Source organism: Ranitomeya imitator, chromosome 2, assembly GCF_032444005.1.
Source record: "Ranitomeya imitator isolate aRanImi1 chromosome 2, aRanImi1.pri, whole genome shotgun sequence".
NCBI classification, from domain to species: domain Eukaryota; kingdom Metazoa; phylum Chordata; class Amphibia; order Anura; family Dendrobatidae; genus Ranitomeya; species Ranitomeya imitator.
In genome coordinates this window covers 143,587,901-143,605,365 of record NC_091283.1, presented here as the reverse complement: position 1 = coordinate 143,605,365, position 17,465 = coordinate 143,587,901, and the positions used below count along the sequence as shown (strand labels likewise).

The 17,465-nt window shown below is 42.0% G+C and overlaps 1 protein-coding gene across 1 annotated transcript in view; it reads right to left on the bottom strand.

Annotated features, from left to right (window-relative positions):
- The window catches only part of LOC138662147 (relaxin receptor 1-like), a 405,515-nt gene that overhangs the window by 90,940 nt on the left and 297,110 nt on the right, over positions 1–17,465 (bottom strand). The window contains exons 8-10 of the mRNA XM_069747334.1: positions 9,647–9,718; positions 2,687–2,761; positions 1,237–1,302 (exon numbers count right to left, since the gene is read on the bottom strand). Coding sequence (XP_069603435.1) covers positions 1,237–1,302; positions 2,687–2,761; positions 9,647–9,718 — 213 coding nt within the window. The remainder of the gene's footprint in view (positions 1–1,236; positions 1,303–2,686; positions 2,762–9,646; positions 9,719–17,465) is intronic.

Sequence of the window (17,465 nt, the reverse complement as noted above, 5' to 3'; positions counted from 1 at the left end):
CTTTGACCCTTTAGAAATTTAAGAGTTATTTTATTACTTTTTAGATATCTTTATTATATCATAGTACATAGAAATACATAGAGAAATTAGTATGTTATGCTCCCATAAGTCCACCACTTCCGCTCCATAGAAAAGTTCTCAAAAATCTGGAAGCCATTGTATGATTTTTACTAAACCTGGCAAGAAAACACAAGTTTGCATGCTAATTGTGGGTAAATATGGAATACATATCTAGATTTTTTCATTTTTCACTCTATCCTGGGGCAGCAAGAGATAATATACTTAATATAATACTTAAGTGGAATTAAAACTTTTACAATCCTAAAAAGGTTAAAACTAAAGTACAATTCTCAATCTGAAAAAGAGAAATGTATTTCATATACAGTACATCTGAAATATATGTCAAGAGCACATACATCCGTCTTCACCTCGTTTGACATCAGTGATGAAATTCATTTTTAACCCCCCACTATCTATCTGTTAGATATAAAGGACCCATACAAAAAAATGTTGTTTAGCTTATATGCTTGTTAATTTTAGAATGAAAAGTTATAAAATGTTGTCATATACTAATAATTTTTAATTTATTTCTGCCTGACACCAGTGAATACAAATTCTCCTTTACAGACAACCAACTGCTGGTAACTGAAGGTTTGATACGGTGCATTCTCTTTGGATACTCTGGCACAGTAGATGCTCAGAGGCACCAAAAAGAATGTCTTTGGTGGGAGTTGGGATCTAAGGGGTAAGGTTTGTCCTCGTAGAGAGTGACATGAAAGGTCTAGCATTCCAGTATGACGAGACTATATACACACTGCCTCTACAGAGAAGAGGACTTGAACCCTAGTGCCACTTATTGGATGTAGCAATTCTACAAGTCATTATCGATCCTGTAACAAACCTCAAAATATGACGTAGGCTAAAAGCCAAATCAAATGGCTTTTATCCTACGTCATATTGCAAAGCTCGTTAAAGGGTTGATAATGACTTGTAGAATTGCTACTTCCAATAGGAGGCACTAAGGTTCAAATCCTCTTCATATGTAATGGTAGGCATAACCATAAAGTTTAGAAAGCAAAGAACAATCATATAATTTTAATGATAGATTATGTCTTTATAGTATTTGTAAAATAAGTAAGGAATGCAGTAGAATTCATCATCTGCAACATCAGATATAACCCACACGAAAATTGCCCCCTGTGTATAGGAAGCAAAAAATAACTGGGTCATACTCACAGGACAGTTATACACTCTTGAAAGACAGATTCCTGGATGGTATGCATCTGATTTCCCTCCAGGTCTCTAAGAACAAGAAAACTATTGTTTAGCGAGAACATTTTTGCATACCAGGGAAAGATGTGGAGAGAATAGCAATCTATATCCACAAGTGACTTATAATCATATTTTTTAGGACTCCTATACATCATACATTAAAAGGTTTGTCCACTAAAGGACCACTCCTTCTTGACAGTTGCAGTGTGGGGAAGAAAATACAAAAAATATGTTCTTACCTCCTGGACGGGCCCTGTTCCTGTGATCTCCCCGGTGTCTCTCAGCGGCTGTCGACTGTCTGCAGCGGTTACTTGATAAAACCATGTCATATGAACACCAGGAGAGATCACAGGAGCTTCACCAGTCTTTGAAGTAAATATGCACTTTTTTATTTTTCTGCTCCCAGGACAGCTATTAAGAATGAGTTATTTATTAGGAATAAGTTGATCACAAATTCATTTATGCTGACAGCATTTACCTTTCTTCACTGGAAGTATTTTGAACAGCATTAAAACATTTAGGGGCTACAAAGAGGGCATCAGCGGTCGAGACTCACAATGGGTAAGCAGTCTTTATCTCTTATGGCAGCATACGTTATTGGTATACAGGGTACATCTTATACTTAATTGAATTGTCTACCATTTGGTGCTGCCTATACTCATGCTGCAGGGATCTTTTGGTCCTGCTTCCCCAAGTCTTACTCTGATCTCTACCCTCTCCTTTGCCAACCTTCATATCTCCTCCACAGTTCTTTAATTGATATCATGTATTTTTTGTTTGACATGCTTTATTATGATGTTCTAATAAAACTTACTTGATTTATATTATCCTTTGGTGGATCTTGGTTTACTCCATTCTATTTCCAATTTGCTATAGTATTAGGAGTACTCCACTGTTGTAATTAGGTGCCTGCCATATGTTGGGAGAGCTGTACTTTAATATGCTCTCGGCCCCAATACAAAAAATTGTGTTTTTTGATTATTGTTTTAACATTGAAACATAGGCAAATGTCTTGGATATCAGTTTTTAATGTCTTCACAACCTAAGACAAGGGAAATAAATCTGTACAACAGCAGGAAACTACACCTCTAGACCAGACCTTAGCAAAGTGCAGACCGTGGGCCACATGCTGCCCTATGGCGGTTCTAGTCTGACTCGCGGACCAAGACAGCAAAAAGTCTGAAAACAGTGGCGCATGATGCCCTCCACTGCCTGGTGTCCCAATATACATTGGTGGAGGATGGCACTGCCCACCCCTTCATCCACCAATCAGCATGTATGACTGAGACCGCAGTCGCGATGACATCACTACATCGCGCCTGCTATGCCAAGCATCATTGGATAAAAACTATTCAAACAATTAGTTTAAAAATGAAAAAATCTGTAAAATATAATGTTTACAATGGATACTTACAGCCAGTTAAGACGAGGCATTTCTGCACATAAGGAATTCTTTGGAATTTCACTTATAGAATTGTTCAGCATGTACCTGATTGAGAACAATTAAATATGATTATATTCATACTACTTTATGACAAACTCTCTTCATCTGTTGGCTCTCACTGAAACCTGAATTCAGGATTCTGACACAGTCTCCCCTGCTGCCATTTGCCATGGTGGCTTACAATTCTTCCATTTCTCGAGACCCAAAAACAGACCTGTTGGTGGAGTCAGCATTCTCTTGTCCCCACAATGCATCTTCCAGGTCATCCCCCCCCCCCCCCCGTTCCATCACTCTTTCCCTTCTTTTGAGCTCCACACTATCAGGCTCTTCCGTCCTCTCTCCCTCAGAGTAGCAGTCATAAATCATGCCCCCAGGCTCACCCACCTAATTCCTTGACCATTTCTCTGCCTGGCTGTCGCATTTCATGTCCTCAGAACTCCCAACCTCTGTCCTGAGAGACTTCAAGATCCCCCAAAACAGCCCCACTTCCACATCTACATCCAAGCTTCTATCAATAACCACTTCTTTAGGCCTCTCACAGCTCTCAACCTCTGAAACACACAAAGACGGTAACACCCTTGACCTGGTCTTTGTCAGGTTCTGTTAAATCTCCTACCTAAATAACTCACCGCTTCCCTCTCTGATCACAACATTCTTTTGTTCACACTCACAATTCCTTGCCCACCCCAGCCCACGGCTACCTACCACACATTCAGAAATTTACATGCCATTAACCCTCATACACTTACAGACTCCCTACAATCATTACTGTTTACAATTATTATTATTATTATTATTATTATTATTATTACTGTCCCCAATCTCCTCTTTTTCCTGTTCTGATCAGGCTGTACACCACTACAATGACACTCTCAGAAGCACCCTTGGCCAGGTAGCTCCCCTCACCCTCAGAACCTCCAAACACAGAGCAAAGCAGCCCTGGCTCATATCACAAACTCGATTTCTCCAGCGACGCTCTAGGAGTGCTGAACGCTTATGGAGGAAAACTTGCACACCAGAAGACTTCATCCACTTCAAATTTATGTTAAGAACCTATACTTCTGCCCTTCTCCTTGCCAAACAGACCTACTACACCACCCTGATATCCTCACTATCCAACAACTCCACAAAACTTTTTGACACCTTTCACTCCCTCCTCAGGCCAAAAGCACAAGCCCATATTCACAGACATTTGTGCTGATGACCTGGCCTCCCACTTTATACAGAAAATAGATAATATCTATCAGGAAATCCGCTCCTAGCCACCAGGTGCAGTGACTCCCTACATTTCCCCTGGCACACTCTCCGCATTTGATCCCATCACAGAAGAAGAAGTCTCCAGGCTCCTCTCTTCTTCTTGTCCGACTACATGCACTACTGACCCCATTCCCTCACATCTCCTCTAGTCTCTCTCTCCAGTCATCACTACTCACCTAACTACAATCTTTAATCTCTCCCTCTCCTCTGGAATCTCCCATCCTCCTTCAAGCACGGTGACCACTCTCTGCTAATTCTTCTTGACCTTTCTGCAGCTTTTGGCACTGTTGACCACTGTCTCCTACTCTCTAGGCTCCAGTTACTAGGCACTAAAGACACTGCCCTCTACTGGTTCTCTTCGTATTTTTCTGACCGCTCCTTCAGTGTTTTGTTCACTGGCTCCACTTCATCCCCTCTTCCTCTCACTCTTGGGATACCTCAGGGCTCAGTCCTTGGCCCCCTTCTCTTCTCTCTCTACACAGTCCCAATTGGACAGACCATCAGCAGATTTCGCTTTCAGTACCATCTTTATGCTGGTGACACACAACTATACATGTCAATCCCTGACATTAACCCCTGCTGTACTACAGAACGCCAGTGACTGTCTGTCTGCAGTCTCCAACATCATGTCTGCCCTCTATCTGAAACCCAACCTCTCCAAAACTGAACTTATCCTGCTCCCCACCATCTACTAACCTTCCTAAATCTGACATTTCCCTCTCCGTGGGTGGCACCATAACAACACCCCTGCAGCAGGCGTGCTGTCTGGGTGTTACGTTTGACACAAATCTCTCCTTCACCTCCCATATACAATCTCTTGCCCGCTCTTGCCGCTTACACCTAAAGAACATCTCTAGAATCTGCCCTTTTCTCACTATGGAAACAACAAAAACCCTCACTGTCGCCTTGATCCACTCCTGCCTGGACTACTGTAATGCTCTATTAATTGGCCTTCCCTTTACTCGACTTTCCCCTCTCCAGTCCATCCTTAATGCAGCAGCCAGGGTCGTCCATCTGGCTAATCGGTACTCAGACATGTCCACTCTTCACCAGTCTGTACACTGGCAACCCATTCACTACAGGATCCAATTCAAAGTAATTGTTCTCACCCACAAAGCTCTCCACAGTGCGGCACCCCCTTACATTTCCTCCCTTATTTCTGTCTATCGGCCTAGCTGATCTCTGCGCTCTGCAAATGACTTTTGACTAACCTCTGCACTAATCCATACCTCCCAATCCCGACTCCAAGATTTCTCCAGCGCTGCGCCAATCCTCTGGAATGCTCTGCCCCAAGAAATTAGGACCATCCACACCTTGCAAAGTTTTAAGCGCTCCCTCAAAACACATTTGTTCAGAGTGGCCTATCACATTCCTTAATCAAAGTCATTTTATTTGTAAGGGTGTGTGTGTGTGTATAGCCCATTGACTATCTCTATCTATCCCCCACTCCCTCAAGATGGCTGGACCATCATTGTAAATACACACCTGTACCCGTTTCGGCCCACTAGATGGGGCCCATGACACCGTATTGTAATAAGTGGTGTAAATGCTCTGTCTGCAATAAACTTCCATTTATCCATGACCTCTTTATCAATAACAAACTCTCCTTCCTCGGCATCACTGAAACCTGGCTCACCCCTTCTGACACAGCCTCCCCTGCGGCACTCTCTTACGGTGGCTTCCACCTTTCTCACACACCCCGCCCCAGCAGCAAGCATGGCGGAGGAGTTGGTTTTCTCCTGTCAGATAACTGCTCCTTCACCCCAATCCCACTGCCACCCTCTGTTATCCTCCCTTCCTTTGAGGTGCACTCTGTGCGCATCTACTCCCCCTCCAACCTCCAACTGGCTGTCATCTACCGTCCCCCAGGGCCAGCCACCACCTTCTTCGACCACTTCACCACCTGGCTACTCCACTTCCTCGCCGCTGACATCCCCACTATCATCATGGGCGACTTCAACATCCCCATTGACACTTCCCTCTCAGCTGCCACTAAACTTCTATCTCTCGCTTCCTCCTTTGGCCTCACTCAATGGTCTTCTACAGCCACCCACAAAGATGGTCACTCACTGGACCTCATTCTCACCCGCCTCTGCTCCCTATCTAACCTCTCAAACTCACCTCTTCCTCTTTCTGACCACAACCTACTTACATTCTCTTCCCTTTCCACTCCTTGTCTACAACCCCCACCCCACAAACTCTCACACCCTCGCAGAAATCTTAAACACCTTGATCTTCACTCACTCTCTGAATCCCTCCTCCCTCTCACAGACATAAGCTCCCTACACAATGCGGATGATGCTGCCACTCTATATAACACCACAATAGCTGCAGCTTTGGAATCTCTTGCCCCTCTCACACATACCAAAGCTCGCAAAATCAACAGACAACCCTGGCACACCAGCATGACAAAAGAACTGAGGCGAGCTTCCAGAGCTGCTGAGCGCAGATGGAAAAGATCCCACTCCATCGAGCACTTCATCGCATTCAAACAGTCCCTCACTGCTTTCAAAACCATGCTCGCCACAGCAAAACAAACCTACTTCTCATCTCTCATATCCTCCCTGTCTCACAACCCCAAACAGTTATTCAACACCTTCAACTCTCTCCTCCGTCCCCCAGCACCTCCTCCCTCCCCACTCATCTCAGCTGAAGACTTCGCCTCATTTTTCAAGCAGAAAATTGAGAACATCAGAGACAATTTTAGTAAACAACCCCCAGAACCCTTCCTCCCAACTACCCAGCCCTCCACCTCCAAAACCAACTTCTCCACCATTACAGAAGACGGACTCTCCACTCTACTCTCAAGATCGCATCTCACCACCTGTGCACTTGACCCACTCCCATCCCACTTCATCCCAAACCTCACCACAGTCTTCATCCCAACCCTAACCCATCTCTTTAACCTATCACTAACAACTGGCATTTTCCCCTCAAGCTTTAAACATGCCACAATCACACCTATCCTCAAAAAGCCCTCTCTTGACCCATCCTCTGTATCTAGCTATCGCCCTATATCACTTCTCCCCTTTGCCTCAAAACTACTGGAACAACATGTCCATACTGAACTGTCCTCCCATCTATCTTCCTGCTCCTTCTTCGACCGCTTTCAATCAGGCTTCCGGTCACACCACTCCACTGAAACTGCCCTAACTAAGGTCACCAATGACCTATTAACCGCCAAGAGCAAGCGACACTACTCTGTCCTCCTCCTCCTGGACCTGTCCTCTGCCTTTGACACAGTGGACCATTCCCTGCTGCTGCAGACCCTCTCATCCCTTGGCATCACAGAATTGGCCCTATCCTGGATCTCATCATACCTAACTGACCGTACATTCAGCGTCTCCCACTCACACACCACCTCCTCACCTCGCCCCCTATCTGTCGGAGTCCCGCAAGGTTCAGTTCTAGGACCCCTGCTCTTCTCCATCTACACCTTTGGCCTGGGACAGCTCATAGAATCTCACGGCTTTCAGTATCATCTCTATGCTGACGACACACAGATCTACATCTCTGGACCAGATATCACCTCCCTACTAACCAGAATCCCTCAATGTCTGTCTGCTATTTCATCCTTCTTCTCCACTAGATTTCTAAAACTTAACATGGACAAAACAGAATTCATCATCTTTCCCCCATCTCACGCGATCTCCCCAACGAACCTATCCATTACAGTAAACGGCTGCCCACTCTCCCCAGTCCCACAAGCCCGCTGTCTTGGGGTAATCCTTGACACTGATCTCTCCTTTAAACCACATATCCAAACCCTTTCCACTTCCTGCCGCCTCCAACTCAAAAATATTTCACGGATCCGCACATTCCTAAACCAAGAATCTGCAAAAACCCTAGTCCATGCCCTCATCATCTCCCGCCTTGACTACTGTAACCTCCTGCTCTGTGGCCTCCCCTCTAACACTCTTGCACCCCTCCAATCTATTCTAAACTCTGCTGCCCGACTAATCCACCTGTCCCCCCGCTATTCCCTGGCCTCTCCCCTCTGTCAATCCCTGCACTGGCTCCCCATCACCCAGAGACTCCAGTACAAAAGCCTAACCATGACATATAAAGCCATCCACAACCTGTCTCCTCCATACATCTGTGACCTCGTCTCCCGGTACTTTCCTGCACGCAACCTCCGATCCTCACAAGATCTCCTTCTCTACTCCCCCATTATCTCCTCTTCCCACAATCGCATACAAGATTTCTCTCGTGCATCCCCCCTACTCTGGAATGCTCTACCACAACATATCAGACTCTCGCCTACCATCGAAACCTTCAAAAAGAACCTGAAGACCCACCTCTTCCGACAAGCCTACAACCTGCAGTAACCACCGATTGACCAAACCGCTGCACGGCCAGCTCTACCCTCACCTACTGTATCCTCACCCATCCCTTGTAGATTGTGAGCCCTCGCGGGCAGGGTCCTCTCTCCTCCTGTACCAGTTGTACTTGTTTTATTATGTATACCCCTCCTCACATGTAAAGCGCCATGGAATAAATGGCGCTATAATAATAAATAATAATAATAATAATAATAATAAATAGCTAACCATAAGAGGAGCTAGCTAGGGTAAGGTAGGAACAGTTTCAGAGTTAGAGTCAGTAGGGGCCAGGGTGCCCAGGCAGCTTGGAAGGGCACCAGAGCTCAAACTACCCAGTAGCTCTGCAACGTTAAGGTGCAGGACCCAGCCATCCATGGCCCATTGGGCTAGAAGTATAGCTGAGCAGTGGGCTTACAGCAGTGTTGAAACGGAGGGCCAGGACAGTAGGGGGACGCAGGTGGCTCCATAATGTGGCAACTTATCTCATGAGCTGATGCCCTCAGATCCGGGGCAAAATGGCTGAGGGAACCCCAAGTGGCGTGAGTTTGGACGGGGAGGATGCTGCGTTACCACAAGACCCGGGTGCATACTGAAGGCCATAAGAGGAGAAGCAGGGAAAGTGGAGGATGTGGACTGTATGGAACTCGATGCTGTAGATATAACTGAGAAGGATGTGCTGCGAACAGAAGCAAGTAAAGTTTTGTATTTGAAGTTAAAGCAAGACTGTGTCTCAATTTCTGTGCAATCGTATGAAAAGGGTCTGCAGCAGCTCAGAAGAGACCCGAAAAGTAGGGATAACAGAGAGGCAAGTACCCTCATAGAAGTACGTTCTTTGCATGTGACGGGAGGCCAGGGTGCACAAAGGCCTCTAACCTAAGCCATGACTTTGGCCCTGGCTCTCCCTCACACAGAGTGCAAGAAATACTACCTTATAGAGTGAATAGGATAGAGCCTTGTCACATGACTTAGGATAAAAGCCAATAAACAAAATCTCAACTTGCAGACACTGTTTCGGGGTAGAGAGTTGTAGTCACCTTCCTCTCTGAAGAAACAATTTGCATATTTCCCAGAGGACCATTACAAGGCTTAAAAGTCTCTTCACCTTGGAATGTCAGGCTTCACATGTCACTCTCTGCAAGTTGAAATGTTACCCCTTGGATTAAAGTTAATAATAAGCGATTTCCCATTTTCTTTGTGCTGCTAATGAATTTAGGAAATCAATGTAAAGTTCAGAATTTTTTCTATCATCTGTCAGAACTTTAAGCGTAAGTATCCCTAGTGACTGGAGTTATATTCCCTAATGAATCAATCTTTTACATTGATTACCGTAAGTATAAGTAAAAAGACTTACAAGAAATACAGAGAACTCAGTCCAGTGAATGCTCCAGGATTGATGTTAGCAACTTTGTTATTATCTAATATCCTGCAAGAAAATACGGAAAAAAAAATGTAAATAATTCTGAAAAACAAAAATAATAGAAAAATTGTTTTGAGAAAAACAGCTATGATCAACTGCAGAATGTGTAGCCTAAAGGAGTGCGGTAAATGAATCTAAGGAACGGGAGTCAATATTTGATGCTTCCTACATAACAACATTATCAGTACTACCTTACAGTAGTCCATCTTAAGTGAAATAGTTATTTTAGTGATTAAGTGTGGCAGAATGTCACATACCTGTCCCACTTGCTGCATACGGGACTTGGATGTAACAGTACAGGGGACTCTGCTTCTAACACTCACTGACCTATCATCTAGCATTAGGCTGACAATGAGCTTCGTGCTCCCCCTGGTAGCTCACACATCCCATCTCATACTGCCACCACTCGCCTTTGCTTTGGTTAGCGAGATGCTTGCCTTGGGTAATACGCCAATCCTCTCACACCCAGCTTTTCCAATCACCTGGCAGGTACACTTCTTGCACTCTGGCATAAGAAGGTCACACAACCAGGGTACACTTTCCATCTTCAAGGTTGCTTAGAGCAGCAAGAAACAAACTTATTCAATTTTCGATTTAATATACAAAAAGAAATACAGTGCTTATAGAAATGACAAAAACTAGCAAAAATTACATATACACAAGGCAAAGGATTAGAAAGCAAAAAGTTCTAAAGAAAGCCTTACAGATTAGTTCGGTGAGTGATTGTTTGCATAGGAGATCACTGCAGAAATTAGGACACGTGGTCTCACCTGATTCTCACAATGAGTTTTGGAGGAGATATTATAAAGAGTCTCTTGGTCATGTTAGAGGAGGAAGGCTAATTGTATGCATAATTTGGTTTAATCTGTGGTTGCACAAGGCTAAAAATCCCAACGTCTGAATCCACAGAGCTGAACAAGTCCCTGATCACAGATATATCTGTGGATGATGTTGATATTATTGATACGGCATGGAAATAAGGCAGTTCCATTACCATGGGAGGACTCGGATATGGGCTAGAGGCGACCCGTCTACATTAGGGCACGTATCTTCTCCTTTGATGAAGCACCTATTTGGTAAGGACGTTAACAGAATAAGTTTGCTCTTCCAGAAACTGTCAGTTACTAACTTATACATTTATCTATACACAGGAGATCCTATCAGGCGTCCTGTGATATTGGATTTATTTTCCCAATCCATAAAACAATCCATAACCCAGAACATCACTCACAGCACTTTCTATGGTAAAAAAACAATAGAGAAAGAGACAAATTCTGTATTTACCTCTAGCCCATAGTTTATCTTTCAAAGTATGATAAAAGTGGGGGTTAATAACTAGGATTAATTGAACGGGGAATAACAATAACGGGTGTAAATACTCCGAACAGCCAAACTGGTGATGAAACATTACAGATCAGATCCCTCCTGTCTGTCTGAGATGACAGAGTAAAGGGTTCCACTGTCACAAATCCAGCTCTGGGTAAATACACTTTTGGACAACCTTTGCTATAAAATGTCATTTGTCCCGGTACTCCCTGGCCTGTATGCAGACATGGGGTTCGGATGAATGCTATTATAGCTTTATTCTTGACATCTGTGCCTTCTGATACCCAACACAGGTTCGGGACATCTTCTAGCATCACTCTGCATTATTTCCACATCTCAAGCACTTAACAATTTCATAACATTGCTCTGCACTTTATATACTATGCTGCTTTTTGAGATATTTAGCAGGAAATTTGTCATCTGTCAGTAGTTATTGCTGCTATATTAGATATTATTATTATTATTATTATTTATTGTTATAGCGCCATTTATTCCATGGCGCTTTACATGTGAGGAGGGGTATACATAATGAAAACAAGTACAATAATCTTAAACAATACAAGTCATAACTGGTACAGGAGGAATGAGGACCCTGCCCGCGAGGGCTCACAATCTACAAGGGATGGGTGAGAATACAGTAGGTGAGGGTAGAGATGGTCATGCAGCGGTTTGGTCGATCGGTGGTAGCTGCAGGTTGTAGGCTTGTCTGAAGAGGTGGGTCTTCAGGTTCTTTTTGAAGGTTTCGATGGTCTTTTGCATTTGGTGTTTTACCCATTTTTTCAACATCATATATATATATTTTTTTACTAATGATTGATTTATCATCTCCTTAGTTTTATGTAATTTAATGTGTGCTTTACCTTACGTTGGTAACTAAATATAGATTAATGAAGTTTATTTTGAAGCACATTTTGATTTTGGAGGATCTCGGTTTTCTCTTTTGGGCGTTCAGTTCTCACGGTCCTCTGTGTTATTATATAGGGCACCATAGGCTCTCTTATTCCCATACTTGTTGTTTGAGTTTTTCATTCTTTAATTTTGTGTTTTTATATTTTTTTTAAATATTTTTCCCTTAAAAAAAATTATATATAATTTTTTTTTCCTTTGGTACTTGATTATTTACTTGATTAGTGGTCTAATACCCTGTAATACTTGTATACTGCAGCATATTGAAACTGAGTAATATGCACTGGGGAATGTGACCCCCTCCAGGGCTGAGCACTCTTGTCCAACCTTTTCTCCCTATCCTTGGTTTCCCTTCGCTTCCCAGTTCATATAAGGCCTGGCTTGGCACATGCAGAGGTAGGACATTAGTGATAGCATCCAATTGAGGTCACTTTGTTGCGGTTGGATGAATTTACTCTTTTTGATCAAAAAATGTTTACCAAGAACCTCTTATTTTTAATGTGAATAGCAATAGAGGAATAAATGTATTTATTAATTGCAGTGTGCTGATGGATAGTAAATGTATGTGTTAGGATATTAGAATTGTCAGTGTTACCCTGACAGGACGCCTTTTAGACACTGCTTAAAACCTGGCTTGACAGGCCACCTTATCTGGCAGACTCAGAAGTTATACTTTGACCTGTGGTTGCCATGACCACAATTGGTACCCCATAATCACACTGTGGATGGAAGTGGTGGGTATGGCAGTACCATGAGAGGATGAAAAGGGGAGCTCCCTCTCACAACCCTCTAAATACTGTAGTCGCTATTGACTGCAGCATATAAAGGGTTAAACAGCGAAAGATAGTGCGGATACCAACCTCGGCTGTTACTGCAGGTGCTTTGCTGTCAGTTAAGCCGAGCTTCAGCGGTGATCATGCTGGGCACCACTCCTGTGCACGCATGATTACCATGATATACCAGTACGTCAGTTTTCAGGAGCACCTTCTAGAAACAGACATACTCTTACGACTTATGTCAAGAAGGCATTTAATTTGCCCTATAATATACTTTTGCAGAAAAACTCATCCAAAGCTCATTCCTGACAAAAATCTGAACCGGTATGGAGAGTGACATGAAAATCAGCACTGTCAAGATTTTTGGATAGGAAGTTTTGTTAATGGAGGCTACAAGTATGTAGTATGTATAATCTAGTGGCAAACTAGCAATTTATTTCCAATAAGTCCAATCACATTATATTTTATAAGGATTATGACTATGCCGGTAGGGCTAGTGTATCTATACACTATACTTGAGCGAAAAGATTTGCAGGAACCCAGTCCAATGGCCATGTTGGTTGTCCTTGGCTGTCGGACCTGAGCCCTGCGAGCCTGATACTTACTGGCATCCCTGGTGGCCCTTCTAATTACTATGCTCTGTGTGAGGTCATCATTGCAGAGTCAAATATGCATGCCAAACCTGCTGATCAGACGTGGTGCCAGGGATGCCATCAGATAGGAGGAGATATGCTGGTCTTAGGCCCAATGACCAAAGAATACCAAGATTAGGATGCACGTCACTCCATATAAAAATGTGCCAAGAGAAGGATACCCCTCCTGTATCTCAAAAATATAAACAATCTGGCACTCTATGAAATGCGAAAAATGTTTTATTCAGATCACGCAATCCCAAATTCATGTAACGTTTCAGTCTTACAATCAGACGTTCATCAGACTGGGATAGAAACAAAGAAATAAAGAAACAAATATACCGTAAATAAATTGATATACAGTATGTGTACAAAACACCGAGTGAAGACACTTAGTTATTCAATAGGCAAAAATGCATATAGTTGTTCAATAGGAAAAAATACACGGAAGTAGCAATTCATTGTATTTAATACATCAATGATATGAATCATGCTTGTCACAGTGATTATAAATTCTGCATGGGAACCTGCGTAAGACATAGAAGGTATGGAGATATAAGGACCCATATGAAGCCATGTACGAAAAAATAGACACAATAAAGAAAAAATAAAGAAAAACAGAAAATTGGAAAATCACGGATGATAAAATAAAATATAAAAATAGTCAAAAAATCGCATAGCAGTCAAGAGAGCTTTCCATTTCCTTGCTCTGCTTAAGGACCCTCTGTAATTCACTGCAATCCGGTAAGTTTACCATCAAGTTTTTTGGCGTATGGTTCTATACTACTATTGGTGATTATTTGACTGCTGAGCTCCCTTGACTGCTATGCAATTTTTTGACTATAATGCATTTTTATTGTTTTGGTATTTTTGATTATTTTTATTTTTTATTCTTTATCATTTCTGTTATTTTATTTGAATTATTTATTCATTATTTTTAATTATTTTTAATTATTTTTTTATATTTTATTTTTTTCATCCAGGATTTTCCAATTTTCTGCTTTTCTTTATTTTTTCTTTATTGTATCTATTTTTTCATACATGACTTCATATGGGTCCTTATATCTCCATACCTCCTATGTCTTACGCAGGTTCCCATGCAGAATTTATAATCACTGTGACAAGCATGATTGATATCATTGATGTATTAAATACAATGAATTGCTACTTTCGTGCATTTTTTCCTATTGAACAACTATGAGTATTTTTGCCTATTCACCCGGTGTTTTGTACATATATATCAATTTATTTATATTTGTTTCTTTATTTCTTTGTTTATATTCAAGTCTGATGAAGGTCTGATTGTAAGACCAAAACATTACATGAATTTGGGATTGCTTCATCTGAATAAAACATTTTTCGCATTTCATAGATTGCCAGATTGCTTATATTTTTGAGATGAAGGAGTGGTACCCTTCTCTTGGCACATTTGTATACGGAGTGACGTACATCCTACTTTTGAGTATTTTTACCTTTACACGAGCACTCGTTAATCTATTCTAAAGAATGTCCACTATGGCCTTTTCATATAATGCAACTAAAGTGCCAAATATAGTATTTCTACATCCAGCGATTTTCTACAGGTTTCCAACAACTAAATTTAAATCACGTGATTTTGAGAGGGAATCTCGACATCTGATTTGCCTTGAATTACATAGTGCAACCAAAGCAGAATACATTAAGAGTAAGACACAACAGATCCCGAGAGGATTAAGAGTTTCTCTATGTCCAACCCTTTTTCAGGACAATACTGAATTCTGTCAACTTTTTGAGCAGATTCTAAAGAAATGCTCCCTTGATTTGATGACCCTGACCTTGGAATACCTTCATAAAGAAATAAAGAATAGTCAAGAAAAACTAGAAAGCATTGAAACACAATTAAAAGACACTTCATCCAAAGAGGAATTTGACTTCATAAAATTTCGTACTAAAGAAAGCTTGGACTCTTTTCGACTGGAGACAGAGAAAGGAAACGTCAGAAATTCATTCTTGACACACAAGACTACCTACAGAAAACAGAGTTTACAAATTGCGAGGCTCTATGGTCCCATTCAGATCCAACTACAGAGGATACATGTCACGAAGTGACTATCCAGGTGTAACACGACCTGACGGGTCGGTCACAAAATGACGGAACACACAAGGGTACACCGGGGACACTTTAACAACGGTGGACCCTGACGGTAGGGAACGGGGAATGGGCACCTCCTGCACTCACCTGAGGCTGTGCCCTGATCTTACTACCGTCCCTATACGGGTTCTTTCAACCCGTCGCCGACCAGGATACCTTGTCCCTCACTTGCCCTGCTCTAATCTCTATGTAGGGAACTGGCAGGTGAGAGCACTGGTCCCACCGCTGCACTAATACAACACAAGGAGAGTTACACAACAAAGGGACAAAGAAACAATAACAGCACACTTAGCTTTCTCTGCTGCAATGCACCACGCAGCAGAGTAAGGCACCAGGGATGAGGATTCAGCTGCAGAACCGAAGCACTTAGCCAGCAGCAATTCCAGAAAGGTTGGTATCCAAAGGACCTGTATAACCAACAGTCAGCTGATGCACCAGGTGACCTTTTAAAGGAAGGTGGGAGTGGTAACAAACATCAGCTGACCCAACAGCAATGCAATATCACCAGCGGCCACCGGGGGGAGAAAACTGCATTAACCCCCAATGACCAGAAAGGAAAAAAGTCTTAATCTGAAGGAAACCAGATCTGTCACAGATCCAAACATAGATCGTGACAATACAGATATATAGATGGCTCATCGGCATCGAGATCAGGTAACGAACTAGCGGATTCAGACAGAACTTCTTTTTTAGGTTCAGGCAGGAAATACAACCAAAGAAGAGGACAAGGCGAGGAGCCCAATGCCTCAGAAATTGTCCGTCATATGATGAACACGAGATCTCAGGTAGTCACTGTAACCTAGTCATCACTTGATCACACACAACTACGTTTGTTACAAAGGGGCTTATCATTCTATCCAACTTATAGATTTAACACGTTTCAACTTGACTTGGATTTACAAAGATTCTATAGAAATCTTAGATTAAAGGCCTTTTTTTACAATCAAGTCCCTCTGCACAGGCCGGAAAACATTACTACCACTACACCTCTTAACCTACCTAGTCTAGGACTCAGATTACCGAGCAAATTTAATCCTCCTAAGAACAACCCACCGGTTGAGACTTTCATTTCACTGACTGAGAAAGAAGTAACTCAATTTACTAAGCAGATTTCAAGAAATAAATTACGGTACATTTCCAATCCAATCTAGACCCCAATGAACGTGCAGCACTTCAAACCCTTATATCTAACAAAGATATTATTATAAAACTGGCAGATAAATGGGGAGCAACGGTGATTATAGACTGTTCCATGTACTGTAATTAAATCTAATCACAACTCAATAACAGAGATATCTATTTGCCCTTACCTTATAATCCCATGGTTTCCATAAAATAGAAAATGTATAATATTCTAGAACATGCAGTTCCGTCAGGTATTATAGATAAAAAGACTCAAGAATTTTTGACCAAAATTGACCCTATTACGCCAGTGTTTTACACACTGCCAAACATCCACAAAACACTGGATAAACCTCCAGGGAAACCGATTGTGGCATTGACAGACTCTGTTCTGTCACCTTTCTGTCACCTTTATCAATGTTACTAGAGAAAGTATTGTCCCCTTTTGTTAAAAATACACCGTCCTTCATTTTAGACACTGGAGCTTTTCTCAGTACTATTAAAGAGGTGGGTAAAATATCGAAAGAAACTCTTCTAGTTACACTAGATGTAAATAGTTTATATACTTCCATACAACATGATAAGGGCATACAAGTGACAAGGATTCTATTAGAACAAAAAAGAGAAATAGCCAGCTTTCCACCTTGGTGTGTAACAGCATGGATTCTAAGCGGATCACTTGAGTAATGAATGGAAAACAGCAGGATGAGTCAGCTGGACTCATCCTGCTTTTTTCATTCTATTAGAACAATCTTCCATAGAACCTACAGTGATTATCTTCTTAATTGAACCACTCAAGTTGGTACTTACAGAGAATTATTTTCTATTTAAAGACACTTATTATTTACAAATCCAGGGCA